Source organism: Lepidochelys kempii, chromosome 2 (genome assembly GCF_965140285.1).
Source record: "Lepidochelys kempii isolate rLepKem1 chromosome 2, rLepKem1.hap1, whole genome shotgun sequence".
Taxonomy (NCBI): Eukaryota; Metazoa; Chordata; order Testudines; family Cheloniidae; genus Lepidochelys; species Lepidochelys kempii.
This window is the reverse complement of record NC_136381.1, coordinates 85,072,919-85,092,850: the sequence shown is the minus strand read 5'-3', so window position 1 is coordinate 85,092,850 and position 19,932 is coordinate 85,072,919. Positions and strand designations below refer to the sequence as shown.

The 19,932-nt window shown below is 41.9% G+C and overlaps 1 protein-coding gene across 10 annotated transcripts in view; it reads right to left on the bottom strand.

Moving 5' to 3' along the window:
* The window catches only part of SMCHD1 (structural maintenance of chromosomes flexible hinge domain containing 1), a 182,581-nt gene that overhangs the window by 9,059 nt on the left and 153,590 nt on the right, over positions 1–19,932 (bottom strand). For 7 of the 10 annotated variants that reach the window (XM_073331462.2, XM_073331466.2, XM_073331463.2 and 4 more), the window contains 5 exons: positions 19,641–19,711; positions 18,672–18,843; positions 12,295–12,453; positions 10,526–10,643; positions 7,446–8,611 (listed from right to left, as the gene is read on the bottom strand). In XM_073331462.2, the coding sequence (XP_073187563.1) occupies positions 10,546–10,643; positions 12,295–12,453; positions 18,672–18,843; positions 19,641–19,711 (500 nt within the window). In that variant the 3' untranslated portion in view covers positions 7,446–8,611; positions 10,526–10,545. Of the gene's footprint in view, positions 1–5,783; positions 8,612–10,525; positions 10,644–12,294; positions 12,454–18,671; positions 18,844–19,640; positions 19,712–19,932 lie in introns of those variants that run through there. The other 3 variants (XR_013635309.1, XR_013635308.1, XR_012157253.2) reach the window with 3 other exon arrangements.

Sequence of the window (19,932 nt, the reverse complement as noted above, 5' to 3'; positions counted from 1 at the left end):
TTAACAAGGACTGCAAGACCACCTTCTCAAAGTTTGAATCTGCTCTGGATGCTGTGGTAATGACACAATGGTTTGTAAACTTATGTATCGATGACCACAAGGTGACCCTGCAGAAGTCCAATATTGAGATGTCACTTAAGAATGCCATTGAGGCAGCTTGTGGTCTCATAGAATCAGCTCACACATGTGGCCCAGAAGCCTCAGGCACAGCCATACTGTTGTGGAAGGTTGAGACTGCAGACCGAGACAAAGGTGGTGAATCACCTGAAAATGGTCGGTCAAAATGCTCTCTAACTTGTAGAGCCTATTACGGCCTCCAATGAACTTGATTTTCTGAGTGGGGACCAATGCTGACTTCCCGGTGTTGAGAATGAGACCCAGGCAGTCAAGTAAGCACGGTGTAATGTGTAAGTGAGAACGTCTTCTGTAGACCTGCCCCTCAGTAACCAGTTATCCAGAAATGGGAAGACAAATTCCTTTCTTTCTGAGGCACACCATCACTGTGACCATACATTTGGTTTTTACCAGAAGGGGGCAGAAGAGAGACCGAAAGGAAGGACTGTGCACTGAAAATGGAGGTTCATCACAATGAACCAAAGAAATCTTCTGTGTCTCAGTAGAACTGCCACATGAAAATGAGCGTCCTGAGTCAAAGTGGGGAGGATAGTTGATAGGGTGACCGTTTGAAACCTCATGTATCTGATATATTTGTTGAGGCTGTGGAAGTCAAGAACCTTTGGATTTGGGAGCCAGCAAGTACCAGGAATAGAAGCCTTGACTCCTGGTGCTCTAGAGGAAAATCCTCCACCACTCCCAAAGCCAGTAGAGACCAGACCTTCTCAAGGAGCAATATCTCATGAGAAAAGTCCCTGAAAAGACACAAGGAGGGAGGTGGGTAGGAGGAGTGGAGAGGAACTGGATAGCATAGCCCGATCTGATGGCACTTAGACACAGCTGTTGCTAGTAATTGAGCCCCAAACATTGTGAAAGCAAGCTTGTCTGTCCCCAAACAGAGGGGACGGGTAATAGAAGTCACAACTGGACAGCTGCTCCAGACAAATGAGTCAAAATGGAGGCCTGGGTGGTGCCGGGAGAGGGTACTTCGATTGGTTGAACCCAGGAGACAAATACTTCTGGATCTGGGACCTATGACTCTTTCTGAGGTGGTCCTGCTGTCTCAGAGGAGGGAAAGACTGCTCAAAGGGGCATTGCTGCTGCTGTTGGCCGCCATAATGGCATCTTTGCACTAGTGATGTATACACCCCCAAGCAACTTAGGATAGCCCTAGAGTCTGTGAAGGAGTACAGAGTTTCATCGGTTTTGTCCAAAAAAAGCACCTAACTATCAAAGGGCAAGTCCTCTATAGCCTGCTGCACTCCAGGAGCAAAGCCTGAATTCTGCAATCAGGGTGCCCTCCTCATGGTCACCGCCAAGACCATCATTCTGGCTAAAGTGCCTGTGACATCAAGCATGGACTGTAGTGACTTCTTGGCCACCAGGCAGCCTTCAGCCACCCCAATTCCTCCCTGGAGGTTTCAGACAGTGGGTCTCTAAGTTTAGACATAGCCGTCCAATTCACAAAGTCACATTTGGACAACAATGTCTGCTGGTTTGCAATCTGCATTTTCAGGGAAGAGGAGGCATAGATCTTACAACACATTAAGTCCATCCTCTCAGAGTCCTTGTCCTTAGGAGTAGCCTTAAATTTGCCCTACTGAGCTTTGTCATAAATTGCCGTTATAACCAGGAAATTAGGGGCAGGGTAGAGTAAAAGCCCTCAAATCCCTGCACTGGTACGAAGTAGCGTTTCTCTAAACACTTCGCAATAGACAGCACTAAAGCTAGCATGCTCCAAAGACCCTTTGCAAGCTCCAGGAGTGCATCGTTATTGGGGAAGGCCACTCTCTCTGGGGCAGATAGCTGCAGAATGTCCAGCAACTTATCAATATTCTCCTGCAGGAACTCTGCCTGAAAGCCCAGTGAAGCAGCCACACACTGCAAAGGTCTTGGTAGACTTTAAGTCCCCAGGCACTGAAGGGGAGGAAGAGCTGAGGACCTCTGAATTATCCAGGGATTAGGAAGAGGCAATTAACTGAGCCAGGACCAGATCTTGATCCTGAACCGGTGGACCTCAATTGGACAACTACAGAGCTCTGCAAGGGGAAGGTCAACTGGTGCCTGGACCTGCAGTGGGTTGATGGACCCAGCCACTGATGTGCCTGGTGATCTTGCCTTGGAGTGGAATGAGGATTGTGATCAAGGTGCATCCCACAAATTCCATGGGAGCAACTGGCCATAAGGGTAAGGCATTGGTGGCCAGTAGGCATCTGTCCAGAGGCCCATGTATCTACTGTGGGAAGAGTGCCAATCTCGGTACCCATGCTTCTCCATGGACCGACATTGTGGACAAGGAGATGGAGAGCAGGAGAAGGATCCTGACTGGATGCTGAAGAGGCTTGGGTTTCTGAGGATAAGGGTGGAGTCATCCCCTGTCAAGGTTCCTTCCCCACTCTGAACTCTAGGGTACAGATGTGGGGACCTGCATGAAGACCTCCTAAGCTTACTTTTAAGAGCTTAGGTTAAAACTTCCCCAAGGTACAAACTATTTTACACTTGGACTTCCACTGCCACCACCAAACTTTATCTGGGTTCCTGAAAAAACGTAGTTTGGACACGTCTTTCCCCCCCAAAATCCTCCCAACCCTTGCACCCCACTTCCTGGGGAAGGTTTGGTAAAAATCCTCACCAATTTGCATAGGTGACCACAGACCAAACTCTTGGATCTTAGAACAATGAAAAAGCATTCAGTTTTCTTACAAGATGACTTTTAATAGAAGTAAAAAGAAATCACTTCTGTAAAATCAGGATGGTAGATACCTTACAGGGTAATTAGATTCAAACATAGAGAATCCCTCTAGGCAAAACCTTAAGTTACAAAAAAGACACACAGACAGGAATATTCATTCTATTCAGCACAGCTATTTTCTCAGCCATTTAAATGAATCATAATCTAACACATACCTAGCTAGATTACTTACTAAGTTCTAAGACTCCATTCCTGTTCTGTCTCCGGCAAAAGCATCACACAGACAGACACAGACCCTTTGTTTTTCTCCCTCCTCGCAGCTTTTGAAAGTATCTTGTCTCCTCATTGGTCATTTTGGTCAGGTGCCAGCAAGGTTACCTTTAGCTTCTTAACCCTTTACAGGTGAGAGGATTTTTCCTCTGGCCAGGAGGGATTTTAAAGGGGTTTACTCTTCCCTTTATATTTATGACATCCCCGAAGGAGCAAACAACTGATCTAACTCATCTGTCATCCAGAGCAAGGAATGGACCAGTGCCGAAAGTGGAAATGGTACCGCAGGACTGAGCATGCCTCAGTTGTCTCCTGTGCTGGGAGTTGTGAGGGTACCAATGCAGCTGACAGTGCCGAGGTGGAGGGCGGGGAGTGCTGACACAGTAACACAAGGGGCACAAAGTATAGAAGAGCCAAGGAGCTTCCTGGTGCCAAGGAGATCCCTGTTGCCAAGCCTGGCACTGGCCTGACTTCCACAGTCTGCGGCAAGGGAATATCAGGATAGAGTACCGATAGACCCAAAGGTTCAGCAGCTGTGCAGGCAGTGCGGCTGTGAATGCCATAGCCCTGGTGAAGTCCTGGACCAATGGAGTACTTGGGATGAAAAGGCAGAGGAGATCTGCCATTGGCATGGAACCAGTCTGTGCTGGCATCACCTTCATCAGTTCTAGAGTCAATCCCAAACCCCTACATAGTACCAGGGAGCAGTTGGAAAGGCCTGCTCCACCCTGCATACTGGCAACAACTGAACTCTTTCTGGAGGAGGAACAACAGTCTCCAGGAGACCTGGAGTGGTCTTGATTGGCCTTATGAGACCTTTCCCTCACTGCACTTGATGGAGAGCAGTTTGTTTGTCTCTTAGGAGAGGTGCCTGTGCCAGAGTGTGAGCTGATACCACTCACCGAGGACAAGGGCAATCTCCAATCCTGTCGGCCTTGGTGCTGACATAGGCCCCATGACCGGCTTGAGAAGTTGTTGTTCTAGGCAAAGGTCTCAAGCCACCTGAGCCCATTTTGTGAACGATTTTCAGATATAACATCACTGCTTGACATGAGCCTTGCCAAAGCAGAGCAAGTGTAACCCACACACCTCCTGGGTGTGGTGTTCTGTCCCATCTAGTTGCACCAAAACTACTTAAAGAGAGAGATAAAATGAGTCTGCTCTACAACCTTAGCTAACAACGAGTTGACTTTTAGCTAATGCAGTAGAGGCTCATGCACTAAGCTCCAGAGGTCCAGGTTCAATCCAGTCTGCCAACAACCAGGGTCTGTCAGCGTTACACTAGCACATTGGGATTACCCCCTCCCCGCACATGATGGGACAATGTTTCAACCCTGGTGATGGCATTACCAGGAAAACACTTAACTCAGCTAACTAAAACGAATACTAAGGGTACTAACTATATACAACTAGAACAACTAAGTCAAAGGATGGGGAACTGTGAGGTTGAGAACCTCACAGAGCTTAGAGTCCAGCCATGGTGGGCAAGAAGGAAACTGCAGGGAGGTTGAGGTGACACTGCCTCATATAGCCAAGGGATGAGCTGTGGCCACAAGGTGAAAGCACTGCCTCCTACGGGTACTGCTAGTCAAAATTCTCCAGCTACAGAGTTAGGTGAAGGGTGTGTGAACAAGAATACTGCCCCTTTTGTGGGCACAAAGTAACATGTCTCAGCCCTTTAGGAACAGAGGCACCCATTGCTGGTGTATGCTACAACATTCTTGGGGGTTCCATAATGGCCTCATTCACTGAAAGAGCTATCTGACTGGGTCCTGTCAGCAGCAGGACAACCAAGGGCTTGTACTGTTCTGCTGCCATCCTGTGCAATAGTTCTTGATATTGCCTCTGGTAGCCAGGCAGGGATGATGAAGATAGGGCAATTGCCTCTTTGGATGAGAAAGATACATCTGTCAGTACCACTGGATTGGCTCACTGTCTTCCTCCTCCATGTACTCCTATAAGGCTGCCAGTCGTTGTCTCGGAGGAGAAGGATAATGCGACTCTCAGACTGCACAGATCCAGGGTGTCATAAGGATCCCATGGACCCCATGGGGTCTATATGAATGGTTGAAGGCTTGTTGGAGGGAGCCCCAAAGTACTGTTGACCAGAAACCTCTTGGAGGGTAACCCTACCTGGGCAGAGGAGAGGCAGTCAATTTGCACCTCCCCTTATGCCCTCAGTCCTGAGAATAACGAGCTCTGGTGCAGACACAGACCAACCAACGGACACTACTTGCAGGATTTTATGGTCTCAGCTGTGTGGTACACATGGGTACCTGTGTGTGGAATACACATAGGGACCACCACTTAAAGAAATAATGTAGGTTGGATTTATAAACTAGGAGATTGTTTCCTAGAAAGCAGTGACTCTGAAAAGGATTTAGGGTAGATCTCAGTGCAATTGTGTAGCTAAAAGGGAGAATGTAATGCTTGGATGGATAAACAAGGGAATGTCATGTAGAAGTAACGATGTTTTACTACTTCTGTTTATGGTATTAATAAGATCATTACTGGAATACTGCATCAGTTCTGACATCTACACTTCAAAAAGGATCTTGAAAAATTGGAAAGGGTTCAGAAAACACATAAGAATGACTTGAGATTGGGAACACATACCTTATAGTGAAAAACTAAGGAAGCTCAATTTATTTGGTTTACCACAGAGCGGTTCATGAGATATCTTGATCATGGTGTAACAAGTACTTACATGGGTAAAAGATTTCCGATAGACAGCTCTTTAATCTAGCAGAAAATGACATAAGAGCAAATGGTTGGAGGCTGAAGCTAGACAAATTCAAACTACAAACGTGGAAATTTTTAACAGGGAGAGTAATTAACCATTGGAACAACTTACCTAGGGACATAGTAGATTCTCCATCACTTGCTGTCTTTAAGTCAAGACTGGATATCTTTCTAAAAGATATGCTAAACATCAACAGAAGTTGTGGATGTGATGCAGAAATTCTTGGCCTAAATTACACAGGAGTTCACTCTAGTTTATAATGTTTTCTTCTTGCCTCAAATAAAATAATCAGTATAGTGACTACCACTGCCATCTGGTGCCCCATTTCATACATATACTAAATCAAACTATATAATTATAAATGGTCCTGAATAAACCAAATATTTTACAGCTATATTGTTTCAGTTCAGTCTGTTTATTATCTAGATGTGTAATCACATAAAAATCCAAACCTTTTATATTAAATAGCTATTTAACTTCATAAGAAAACAATGTACAGTGCAATTTTTCCTATTTCTAATAAATTATACATACTGTATAAACACACAAAAAAGCAGTGTGTGAGCCCAAATGGACTGGTGTGCTTCAGTGTATTTACTTCAGGGGCTAGAATGAAATTTATATGGAGGCAGACATGCACCTTACCTTTAGTTTCTATTTTTCTGATAGCCATTAAATGTGAGGTGGCTGGTACTCTAACCAGATTGAAGTACTTTTTATTATTACACTTGTTGTTAATTTTACATTGCTGCAGTTAATATATGTGATTTTTAAAAAGAAAAATAAGCAGTGGAACAAACTGATGCCTGGAATAACTCCACAGATCAATGTGGATCATTAAGTTCTGTACTTAAGTCTTTTTTTTTTAAAATTAGAAATGTCACTCACAAAATGTCCACCACTGACCAGCATTCTCCAAGATAATTGAAAAGGGTGCTTTTCCTGAAGTTGCTCATTTTGTTCCCAACTTACCTGAGTTCAGCTAAGACAGAGAGCAAATGTTACTCTCCTAGATAGTGTTGCACAGTATGCTTCAGCCTAAAAAGCTATCTAACTTCCTTGTTGCTGAGTGAGAACAAATAACCCTAACGCCGCTCCGCCAGTACTCCTCATTTTGTCATATATTAATCACATGACCACCATCCATGTGACTCAACTGAAGAACCTGGAGGTCATCTTTGACTCCTTCCCTTTCATTGCCTCAAACACCCAAGGCATGCCTAAATCTTAATTCTTCCTCCAAAACATTTTTAAGTTCCAAAGTTTTCAGTGTAAAATTTTCAAGAGCAGCTAAGTAATTTAGTGAAAATCAGTAAGGCTTACGCACTATCAAAATGTTAACTTCTGTCTTCATATATAAAATTTTTCTCAAGGCATTCACCATATCCTATTTTGATTACTGTAACCTGTTCCTCTCAGGCCTCTGACACTCATTGTCCCCCACCAGTCCATACGAAATTCAGCTGCTATGATCTTCTTCCTCGCCTCTATGTCTTCCCCCATTCAATTACCTCTACTGGCTACTTTCCAACTGTTCCAAATTCAAGCTCCTGGTTCTCACTTTCAAGCTTCGTCATATCTCTGGCTTGCCTTATTCAGTGGCTTGTCATATCTTCTCTCCTCTGCTGAAGCTACTAGTCTCCATGCCCTGTTTGTGTGCTTCTCTCACAACTGTCTTTGTGCTTTCTTCCATGTCATTTCTCATGCACTGGATCCCAACTCAGAATTTGCAAGGCCACTACCCTCTCTTCCGACAAATACAGCCTCCCATCCCTCTCTCATCATGATGCAGAAAAGAAACTGGCTAACTAACAATGGCTACAAAGACAGATAATTGGGAACAGCTGACAATCTGAAAAAATCCTTTCATTGTATATTTTCTCTCTCTTCACCACCCACTGTCTATTGCTTGTCATGTAGTGTTTGCTTTTTGGAGCAGAAACTCTCTTCCTATTTGTACAGAAAGCAAATAGCACATTATAGGGGCTGCAGTAAAGCAAATAATAATAGTTTATATCAGGACAATATCACATTGTAAAGTGTGACATGGAAACAAAAAAATGTTTGGCAATCACAACCAACAATGTAATTTCCAGCTTTACGTATAGAAGATTCTTACAGGCACTCATAAAGTCTCTCACTTTGTCAAGCCATACTATTGAAATACAGCCTTCTATCAATGTAAGTTCTAGGTCTAGTACCTAAAGACAAACCTTGCCTCCTCTGTTGATATCATCTGAGGTACACAAACCCTTAGTTTCCACTCCTTGGACAGAACCTTAGATTTTGGCTTGAAGTCAACTGCCTAAGGACTCTGCTTTGGTTGGATCTCAATGTACTGCTGCTCTATCCATATAATTTTTGCCTTAGAATTATTACTTCCTTCATCTCCTTGAACAGGGAAATCTAGAATTACCTCTTATCCAAGACATACGAAGACACTTTCAAAATGAAAATCATATTTCATTATCTTTACTGCAGCCTTAAATCACCACAATATATTGTATTTGCAATGCTCTTTGTATTGCAGCAATTTTATTGCATAAATAAACAAGGGTATATTTTAAAGCTTTTCCACATTCAAGAAACTAAAAACTCTGAAAGCTTTTATAGAAATAAAAATTAACTTTACAAAAAATTAGAGCTTATTTACATTTTTCAATACACAATTACTTTCCATCAAATATGACTGGTCTAATGCCTTTCCCTTCTGTAGGGTCCCGTTCAATTCTGATATGGAGGTTTGCACTGGCTGCTGCTTCTTCATAGGAGAGGCGATACATTCTTCTGAACTAAAGAGAAAAAATGGTACTATTAGTGTTTATAAACCAATTCTATAATAGATGGAAAAGGGCGGATCCTCAGCTAATGTAAATTGTCCATCAATTTCAACGGAGCTATGGTAATTTACATTAGCTGGAGGGTATGTCTCAAAATTTGTGGAAAAGAAATCACCCCACATTGTTTTGATGTACTGACTGACTTTATGACTGAATAACATGATGAGATGATCATAAGAGTAAAATATAATTTCTAATATTGTCAATGGATTACTTTTATACTTGCCACTGGTCTTGTAGTTATTTTGATAAGAATGGGCGGTGGTAGCAGGGTGATATATTGTTTAGACCTCTCCATTGGCTAGCTACTTAAATTTTGCTTTTAGGCAATAATTAAGAGGAGGAAAAGAATAAACAACAAATGAAAATAATAAAAAAAAGCAATGTGGCACAGTAATATAGTAGGTTTCAGGGTAGCAGCCGTGTTAGTCTGTATTCGCAAAAAGAAAAGGAGTACTTGTGGCACCTTAGAGACTAACAAATTTATTTGAGCATAAGCTTTCGTGAGCTACAGCTACAGATCATCAGATCCGATGAAGTGAGCTGTAGCTCACGAAAGCTTATACTCAAATTTATTAGTCTCGATGAAGTGAGCTGTATAGCTCAAGAAAACTTATGCTCAAATATATTTGTTAGTCTCTAAGATGCCACAAGTACTCCTTTTCTTTTAGTAATATAGTAAGATCATACTGTTACAGAATACAGCTATCAAAAATTTAAATGGTCTCAAAAATGTAACCATAATCTAGTATAAAATTAACATAACTTAATTCTAAGGATTATAATGGCAAATAGAAATGAACAAAAAGTAACTCTCCCTATCATCTTAAAACTGTACACTTACATCATTCGTGGAATGTTTTTGGCTTATAAAATATTCAGCACTCAATCTAAAAGAGATGTATTCACTGGTGGAAAATTGAAAAGCAGGAAGCTTGATTCTTCTTTAGAAAAGCAAGCAAGCACTGATCCTGATTTATGGGACAGATCTAGGTCCTCTCACTGTTTAACACCAATTCCATAGGATAGGGAGGTAAGTAAATCCCCAAGGCTGGAACTTGTTGATCTCAAAACTCCATGCAAAACATGAAAGGGGACTCTAAACAAAACTGCAGATTTCTCTGGCAGTTGTGCTGGACATCTTTCATGAGTAAACTCAGTTGAAAAATTCAGCTTTTGCTTCAGTAGGGTCAAAGAGGAGAAATTGGGTTGTGAGAAAGCAAAACACATATTTAATCAATAAGGAGCAACTCTTGCCATTTTCTTTATGGGTGCAGAAGCTCCCTTGGCAGTGGAAGTGGCATGGCTTCACTGCAAAAAGGGATTGGTGGGAGGAATATGGGGGCCATTCAACCATTATGCATACGTTTATCAAAGTGGCGCTCCAAGGGGGACCCTTGCATTGTAGTGCAAGCAGGGTATTGACGAGAGAGAGAGAGAGAGTGTGTGTGTGTGTCTGTGTGGATCAGCTGCTTGTCGTTTCTGTCTTCACGTGCTGTCACAGAGCCTATCTCAGACACTTGTTTGAAGCAGCCTATGTAGGAATGCACATATACCCATGTCTGACCCAGCTACCTGGATAGTTTATAGGTAGATGTTAAGTTTTTCTAAGGGACAAGGGAGCTGAAGAGCAGGAAAAGCCGGCTCTCTGCAAGAGCAGCTATGACGACAGCCAGTCACTTCAGAGAGGGAAGCAGAACCTGGTTGGTAAAGACTTTCTGTAGAAAGTAAGTTACAGCACAAGTTCTGCAGGAAGTTGTATTTAAAAAAAAACAAAAAACTCCTCTCCCTGAGGCAGAAATAAACCAATTTTCTGTCTTAGTTTAGTACATGGGAAAATAATGACTGAACTCAGGACAGACATACCTATATAACATTTTTACTGTTTATCTTCTCATTCTTTTGGGAGGAGTGGGACTGTCACACATCTCAAGTGCTTCTGGTGGAAGTAATGATTCAGTGCCTTTACCTGATGGGGTCATGCCTTTGAGAAGTACAAATAAAAATAGATCAAAAACAGAACCATTTTTCACCCTTTGTTTATACAATAGTCCATAAAACAGTGGTGCAAATCATTAAAAAAAAAAGTTCAAAATGGTAAGTTTTGCCATTCAACACAAATATGGCTGCTTCCTTAATATTAAAATCTGGTTAAAGTGAAGGAAAATAGACAAAAAATAATCACTTATAAACTTTACTTGTAGGTCTCAGAGAATAAACGCTTAGTTTCCATATACGTTATAGGAATGTTTGACAACAACTCAACATTTCTTACATTTGGAAAGTTTGTCTTTAGGGAATTATGGTCTTCAAAAAAACAAACAAGTCAAAAAATGTTTTGCCCTTGTGTGATGGGGTGTACTTGCCCCACACTGGTACTGCAAAGGTTAACTCTACCCTTTGGGCTGAGGAGGCCATGCCCTCTCAGTTGTGCTGGGCATGCTCTGGCTGGAGACCAGGCATAAAAGGGAGCAGCTCAGCTCACTGAGGGCTGACCACTGAGGTGGGAGGATGCATGCTGCAGGCTCCAGCCTGGGAACTGGTGAGGCCCCAGGCAGCGGAAGCCGGAGACACTGAGATCCAGGCAAACACCCAAGCTCCTGTGGACATGCAAGGAGTGACAGAGCTGCTGAGAGCCGCATAGGCCCAGGAGCCCAAAGACCTTGGAGACGCCAGGATCACTGCACCAGGGACAGGGTAGCTCAGGGGGAATTAATCATTGTGCCAGGTGATGTCAGCGTGTTTTGGACAGATCCCCCACTGACGAGCACACTTGACACTGCCAAGGCCCTAAACTGGGAACCAGTGGAGCAAGGAGGGCGCGGGTCCCCCTACCTGGCTGCTACTCTTAGGTGGTGACCCAATCCCCTGATCAGCCACTAGCCCACATAGCCCTGCAGAAGAGGTCAGCCATACTAATTCTGTCCACTTGGCCATGCAGTCATATTGACTCGGGCCCTTAGGCTGCACAGGCCTGCTGAAGAGGGCAGCCCTACTGACTCTGTCCATTGGGCCACGCAGCCCTGAAAGAGAGGGTAGTTATATTGATTTTCGCCCCTGGGCCATGCTATCCTGAGACAAAGGAGGATCACACAGACTCAGCAGCGAGGAAATAACTCTCACCCTGCTCCAAAAGGGGACAGGGTGCACTTGCCCCACGACAGCTTGCTAAGAAAACACCCTCAGTCCAACTATTTGCTGTGCAGCCATTTCAACAAGCAGCTTTTCCTAACATCGGCAAACAAAAATAAAAATAAAGTTATGTAATTCTTATTACTGAGATCATACTCTCTTGTTCACAAGCCATTTTAGAGCATAAAAATATGATTTTCTTTCAAGGTGTCATTTAAAGACACCTTGAAAGAAAATGTACATCGGGATCACTATGCATAACACTGCACTGCAAGTAGTTTTTATATTATTTTTCTTGGAAAAAAATTAGAACCAATTATCAAGACTCAATCTCAATTTAAAGTAAAAACTCACTTTGTGAAATGACTTCATAACCTTTTGCCTTTGTGGTTTGGTTTCTGTAGTTTTCTGCAAATGAATACATGTGGATGTACCTAGTCCATTACCTGTTCTCCCCGCTCAGAGAGACAAGTGGGTGTTAACAACAAGTTAACATAACATACCCAGTTTCTCCTCTATTAGCTTGAGACTTTTCTCTTGTTCAGCAAGCTCCTGTTTTGTCTTTTGCATATCTGGAGTATTAAGGGACTGTAACTGTGAATGAAGATCCTGATTAACACTATGCAGTTTGACCACTGCTGTACGGTATTGCTGAAGAAGATCTAATAGAAGAAAAAGAACAAAAGAACATGGAAAACAGTAAAATAATTAAGCTCCCACTGTGGGTATTATTTTAAACAGTCACTAATAAAAAAGACTGACAGACATAATACAGACAAGGTAAACTTCCCTACAGACATACCAATTGAAATTTATTAAATATTTTTGGACGTTTTTCTACATTTTCAAATATATTGATTTCAATTACAACACAGTATACGAAGTTGACAGTGCTGACTTTATATTATTGTTTTTAATTACAAATATTTGCACTGTAAAATGACAAACAAAAGAAATAGTATTTTCAATTCACCTTATACAAATACTCTAGTGCAATCTCTTTATCATGTAAGTGCAACTTACAAATGTAGATTTTTTTTGTTACATAACTGCACTCAATAACAAAACAATGCAAAACTTTAGCACCTACAAGTCCACTCAGTCCTACTTCTTGTTCAGCCAATTGCTAAGACAAACAAGTTTGCTTACATTTATGGGAGATAATGCTGCCCACGTCTTATTTACATCACCTGAAAATGAGAACAGGAGTTTGCATGGCACTTTTGTAGCCGGCATTACAAAGTATTTACGTGCCAGTTATGCTAAACATTCGTATGCCCCTTCATGCTTCAGCCACCATTCCAGAGGACATGCTTCCATGCTGATGATGCTCATTAAAAAAATAATGCATTAATTAAATTTGTGACTGAACTCCTTGGAGGAGAATTGTATGTCTCCTACTCTGTTCTACCCACATTCTGCCATATATTTCATGTTATAGCAGTCTCGGATGATGGCCCAGCACGTTGTTTGTTTTAAGAACACTTTCACTGCAGATTTGACAAAACACAAAGAAGGTACCCATGTGAGATTTCTAAAGATAGCTACATCACTCAACCCAAGGTTTAAGAATCTGAAGCGCTGTCCAAAATCTGAGAGGGTGTAGAGCATGCTTTCAGAAGTTTTAAAAGAGCAACACTCCGATGCGAAACTATAGAACCCGAACCACCAAAAAAGATAATCAATCTTCCACTGGTGGCATTTGACTCAGATGATGAAAATGAACACGCTTTGGTCCGCACTGCTTTGGATGGTTATCGAGAAGAACCCATTATCAGCATGGATACATGTCCTCTGGAATGGTGGTGGAAGCATGAAGGGACATATGAAATCTTGAGTGCATCTGGCACATAAATACCTTGTGTCGCTGGCTATAAGAGTGCCATGCGAATGCCTGTTCTCACTTTCAGGTGACATTGTAAACAAGAAGTGGGCAGCATTATCTCCTGCAAATGTAAACAAACTTGTTTGTCTGAGAGATTGGCTGAACAACAAGTAAGCCTAAGGGGACTTGTAGGCTCTAAGGATTTACACTGTTTTATTTTTGAATGTACTTATTTTTTGTACACTTTTGTACATAACCCATTTGTAAGTTCAACTTTCATGATGAAGAGATTGCACTACAGTACTTGTATTAAGTGAATTGAAAAATACTATTTCTTTTATTTTTACAGTGCAAATATTATAAAAAAATATAAAGTGAACACTGTACCATTTGTATTCGGTGTTGTAACTGAAATCACTATATCTGAAAATGTAAAAAACATACAAAAGTATTTAAATAAATAGTATTCTATTATTGTTTAACAATGCGATTAATCACAATTAATTTTTTTAATTGCTTAACAGCCCTAGTTTAAAGTATCACTCTACTCTGAAAAATGACTTGGAAAGATAGCACTTCCTTATCTAACAGATCCGCTACTCTTGTGTATTCTGAGTCATATTTTACTGAAAATTAGTGTGTTCTACTCCTTTATTATTTACTCCATTAGAACGATGAAGCTGAAGCTAGTGAGGCTTGCTCTACATTTAAAAGTTAGGCTGACATAGCTATGGCATGCAATGGTGTGAAAAATTCACACACCTTAGAACTGCAACTATGCTGATGTAACCCTCAGCATAGTCACAGCATCTGATCTAGAGGCATGAAGCAGAGCAAAATTGTTGGTAAAAGGATGTACAGAGGTCCAGGTTGCAGCTCTGCAGATTTCAGTAACTGGAACATCTTTGAGTAATGCACAGAAGTAGATTGTGACATTGTAGAATGAGCTATCAGTTTAGAAGGAAGAAGAATGTCAGCCAAGTCGTAACATGCAATAATACACCCTGGCTGAGATCCATCTTCAATAATACACCCTGGCTGAGATCTGTCTGCAACTGAAAAAAAGTCTAGGATACTTTCTGAATGGTTTGGTTCTGTCCAGATAGAAGGCTAATGTCCTTCTTACATCCACGGTATGGAAATCATCATCTTGTCTAGTCTGATGTGTTTTGGGGGGAAAAAACTGGGAGATGAAAGGTCTGATTAACATGGAATCCAGCAGACACCTTAGGTAGAAACTTTGGATGTGGTTGTAATGATAGCTTTTACTTGAAAAACACTGTAAAAGGCAGGTTGGAGAACTGGGGCTTTGATGGCACTCTCATGCAAAAATTCTTGCACTTTGTCAGCAGCAGTTGCAAAGAGATCTACCTATGGAAATCCCCAAGGTAAGAATATGTTGCTGAGGACTCATGAATCCAGCTCACATTCATAATTTTAGGAAAAGTGCCTGCTGAGATCATCATCGGTCATGGTATTTTGAAGACCTTGAAGAAGCCTAGCTGACTATCTGGTTGGCTATGCACCAATTCCAGACTTTTATATATAAAATACGCAGGCCATGTTGTCTGTCATGATCTTGACTGAAATGGCTCTGGTCAGAGGAAGGAAGTAAAGGCAAGCATTTTTGATTGCTCTCAACTCCAGAAGATTGATGTCGAAAAGCTGCTGTTGTGGTAACTGTTTGCCCTGGGCTGAGTGAGGCACTAGATGTGCCCCTGTATCCCAAAAAGAAAGCATCTGATATTATCACAATGATAAGGGAATCATGAATAAACAGGACTCATGCACAGACCTCTGAAGGGTCTTTCCACTGACTGCAGAACCCAGATAGGTACAGACACTTGCTTGTCCAGACTGTGCTTCTTCAGCATACAGATTGTCCCGTGCCATCCATGAAGTAATCAAAGATGTAACCTGTGTGTTTTGGGTTACACAGATGCAAACTCCCATGTGTCCTGTGATGGGATGGACTCCCCACACTAGCTCTGCTAAAGCTGAATTAGGCCAGGTGAGCCCAATCAGCTTAATTAGGCTGCAAGCAAGAGAGATTCAAGCTGGTGGCAGCTAATTAAGGACAGGCTCACCTGTGCAGGAACAGGAAGGGCCTGTACAAAGCCAGAAAGCTGGCTGCAGAGAGGGGGGCTGCAGGGAAGTAGGCTGCACTCACTCCCTAAGTGGAGCAAGTTGGAGGCTGGCAAACCCAGAGAGGGGGAAAGCCAGATATATAGGAATAAGTCCAGGGAAACAGCAGCCAGAGATAGGATTGTACAGGGACTGTGGCTGCTTGTTATAGGGTCCCTGGTTTAGAATTCAGTGTAGAGGGCAGGCTTGAGTTCTCCTAGCAGCCACTGGGAAGTGGCAAGAGTGTTGGAGGTGCCATCCAGACAACAGGTCTGGAAAGATTTTGAATTCCCTGGAGTGGGAGGTCTTTAGTGGCCTGGCAGGAGGGCCAAGCCACAGAGAGGAAGCTGCAGACCTGGGAGTGAGTGGGGAAGCAGAGCGAGATAAGATGGGAGAAGACAACACCGGAGAGAGAGTGCAAGCTGGCAGAGCTAATCCCAGAAAAACCAGCATGAGGCACTGCTCATGTTGAGCAGACCCCTCTGACATGCCCCAATAGTTGAAGACAATGCTTTACTGAGGTTTGAGGGCTGAGCTGAATCTTTGAGTTGAGATTCTTTAGGGCAGAGGTAGTCAATAGGGGGACCGCAGGCCAATTTCGGACCACCAAATGCTTTTGAATGGACCATGAAATCTTTTTATTTATTTATTATATTATTGTTTTTATTATTATTTTCTCTGGAGCATGGATCTTAACAAAAAATGATGGACTACTCCTGCTTCAGGGTGAGAAATGTGTCTGTAGATAGGTAAGCCCTGCCTGTCACTGCATCCAGAGAAGGCTCTATGAAATCTATCTTTTGTAGTAATGGTTGTTGTTGAGTTTGAAGTGAAGAAACCTTTTGTGAGAGGGGTGAATTGCAGCAGGAAAACAGGTGTTTTGAAGGCCAAGGATTGCAAACCAATCCCTGGAATATAGGGAGGGAATCATAGTGACAAGGATCACCATCATGAATATATGCTGTTTCACATAGTTTTTCAGACATCTGAGATTTAATTCTGGTCTCCATCATCCATTATTTGGGGGAACCAGAAAGTACTTGGAATAAAACCCCTTTCCCCTGTGCTGAGCTGGGACGGGTTCTATAGCTCCTAAATGTAGAGGAGAATAGATCTCTTGTCTCAGCAACTGATTGTGAAAAGGGTCACTGAAGGGACGGATGTGAAATGGATGGGACAACTAGATATGAAAACCGCCAAAATCCATTTGTTGGATGTTATGCTTTCCCCCATGCAGTTCAAAATTTTTTTTACTCCCGATGACATCTAGTCTTTAAATAAGCACTCATCATTAAGTTTAGTGGTTTTGGTGGTTACAATGACTGGGATACCTAAGGAGACTGCTTTTATGACTTCTGGTTAGCCAGCGTGGTGAGACAGAAATTTACTTTTGTTGCTGGTTGGGTATTTCTTACTCAAGAATAACCACCAGTTTTGGGGTATGTCTGCCCTATTTCCCAGCAGTTTGTCCTGAATTTGGTATTCTCAGTTGTGACCTACTGAGGCACAGTGACAGTGGCATAGTCGAGCAGGGAGAAATGCACAGCTTGTTGTTCTGAGTAAGATTTACACTTCATACACTGGTGGAGATTTTAAGTGAAAGTTAAGTGTAGTGGGTCAAGAAGTCAAGAGATGAGATAAGTTAATGAGGTTAACATCCTGTTATTTTCTGTTTACTTATTTCGGGCAAGTGAAGTAGGGACAGAAAAGCAGGAAATGAGTGTGAGAAACTTTCATGAAATTGGAGCTGTGCAGATTGCAGGCAGAAGAAAAAGAAAAGAAACATAAAAGACATATGGAATTAGAGGTGCAGAGGCAAGCAGTTGCACACCAAAGAATTTTGGAACTGAAACAGATAAAGGCCGATAAAGAATTTGAGACCCACAAACCAGGCTGGGAACTTAGCTTGAAACAACGGGTTCCTGCCATATGGAGAGACTACCTAAGGTGGGGAGTGACATCATGATTTGTCTTTACTCTGCCCACAACTCAACACCTGAAAGAAGCTCTGAAAGACAAATGTCTTGGAACAGGGGAGGCGAACCCAGGCTGCACAGCAATTACAGTCTGTGCCTTAAGAATCTGCAAGCCTGCTAGTATTATCAGTCAGGGTGAGAAATTGCTAATTTGCATCCTATCTATCTAGTATATTAGGCTTAGTTTGCATTTTTGTTTATTTGCTAGGTAATCTGCTTGCTATCACTTAATCTATCTTTCTGTAGCTAATAAACTTGTTTTATTTTAACCAGTGTGTCTTTAAGTGAAGTGTCTGGGAAAATCTCATCTTGGTTAACACAGGCTTGTTGTGCATATCTTTCCCATATTGACGGCAAAGTGAACTATATTAATGAGCTTGCATTGTACAGATCCTTGCACAGTGCAAGATGGTATAATATTGGGTTTATACTCCAGCAAGGGTGCAAAGCTGGGGAGCTGGAAAATTGGCTGTTGTCTGTCCTTGAGTGGCTTAGGTAAAGCACTCAGGTAACTCCGTTGGGTGTGTGGTACCACTTGCTGTTATGTAGGATGATAAGAGGGCCTGGAGAGGCTGGCTGAATCACCAGCAGAGCGGTGTGTGAGAGACCAGCCTCGCTGAATGGTTAGGCGGCAAAGTGGTTCCCACGGCTCCCAGACTGCACCCTGGGGGGGGTTACAACCCATCACAATGCTCTCTTACTATTAAAACCTATGAAATAGGAAACATTTCAATTTTTTTTTGTTATTTTTTTTTCCTTGAAGACCATGACAATTAGAGGCCAAATTTTCAATTTGTAGTCATAAAAAAGTGACTGTACAGTAATACTTTAAAAGACAGCCTTACACCTAACTTAAAGGATCACTTCTTACCTTAGACAAATGTAACAAAAAACATATACAAGCAACATCCCAAACATTGTTTACTGTGGTGTTATCACTACTTTGTGACCTTACCTATCTGTCCAGAAAGAGTTCGGTAAAGTTTTGGCATTGGTGCTCCAAATACCATTCCTCTGAGTTTGTCCATCGGAGGAGCTTTATTTTGAAGGCCTCCAAACTTTCCATTGCTGCGAATTCTATCTCCTTCCCTAGTCAGTAATGTTGGGCAATGTGTGATTTTTACAACCTACATAGGTATAAAAATAAATCTCATAGGTAAAAGGTATGTAGGTATAGTAAATCTGTTAAAAGGAAAAGCTTAATCATCAGTAATGGTGGGCCAGTTGTGGTGGACCCCACAGTTTTATAGCTACCTTTATTACATTATAATGCAGGTGGTTCTACACTGGAAAGTGATTCTGGAAAAATGGCATGTTTATTGCATCTCAAAATTACAGAACAAACTTGCTCAATTTAAATATATAGTTACATTTCCTTTAAAGTGCCAACCCTGCAAACTCTGTCACTCACAGACACTTTGGAAGGTGAATTATGATCTGCCTGTTCACAGCCAGCTGACGCTTGCATGGCCAGAGCATAGAGCTCACAGTCAGACTAGCATGTTTGGCATGCCCCCTCCACTGAGGACCCCCGACTCAGAGCAAGAGAGTCTGAGCATTTCAGGGAGAGTCTAAGGACAGAGAGGATACCATCTGGCTAGCTTGAGGGTAAATTCCATAGTATACTACAAAATTCATATGGTAGTATTTGGTTTTTTTGGAAACAAAAAACCCATAAAATTTTGTCAACATTGATACTATAGACTGCATCCATTGTAAAGTGCACTGGGATTTCTGAATGAAAAGCATTTTGGGGCAGATCATTAGCTAATATAAATTGTCATAGCTCTAGTTAAGTTGATGAAGCTATGAAAATTTACCCCAGTTTAGGATCTGTCCCTTTACATTTATAAGTATACAAATCTGTAACCCAACAGGATTTTCTTTAAGCAAATACACAAACACCTGAAGGTACAGTACATACCTCCTTTCTGTAATGATTGGCAGCATCCAAATTGTCAATAATGATGGTGTCACCTAAAAGCATCCCGAACACTGTAAATTTAATGAATTTTCAAATGGTGAAACTTCTCAGCAATAAAATACTTTAAACAGGTATTAGTCTCTATTACATTAAATGTCCGAAATGAACAGATATTGACAACGCAAAACAGCTTAAGAGAAGCAGTACCAGTTCTTAATAAAAGCTTGCATAACAACTAACTGGGTTTTTAAAATGTATCCGCTATATTGTAGCTAAGATGCTATATCTATTG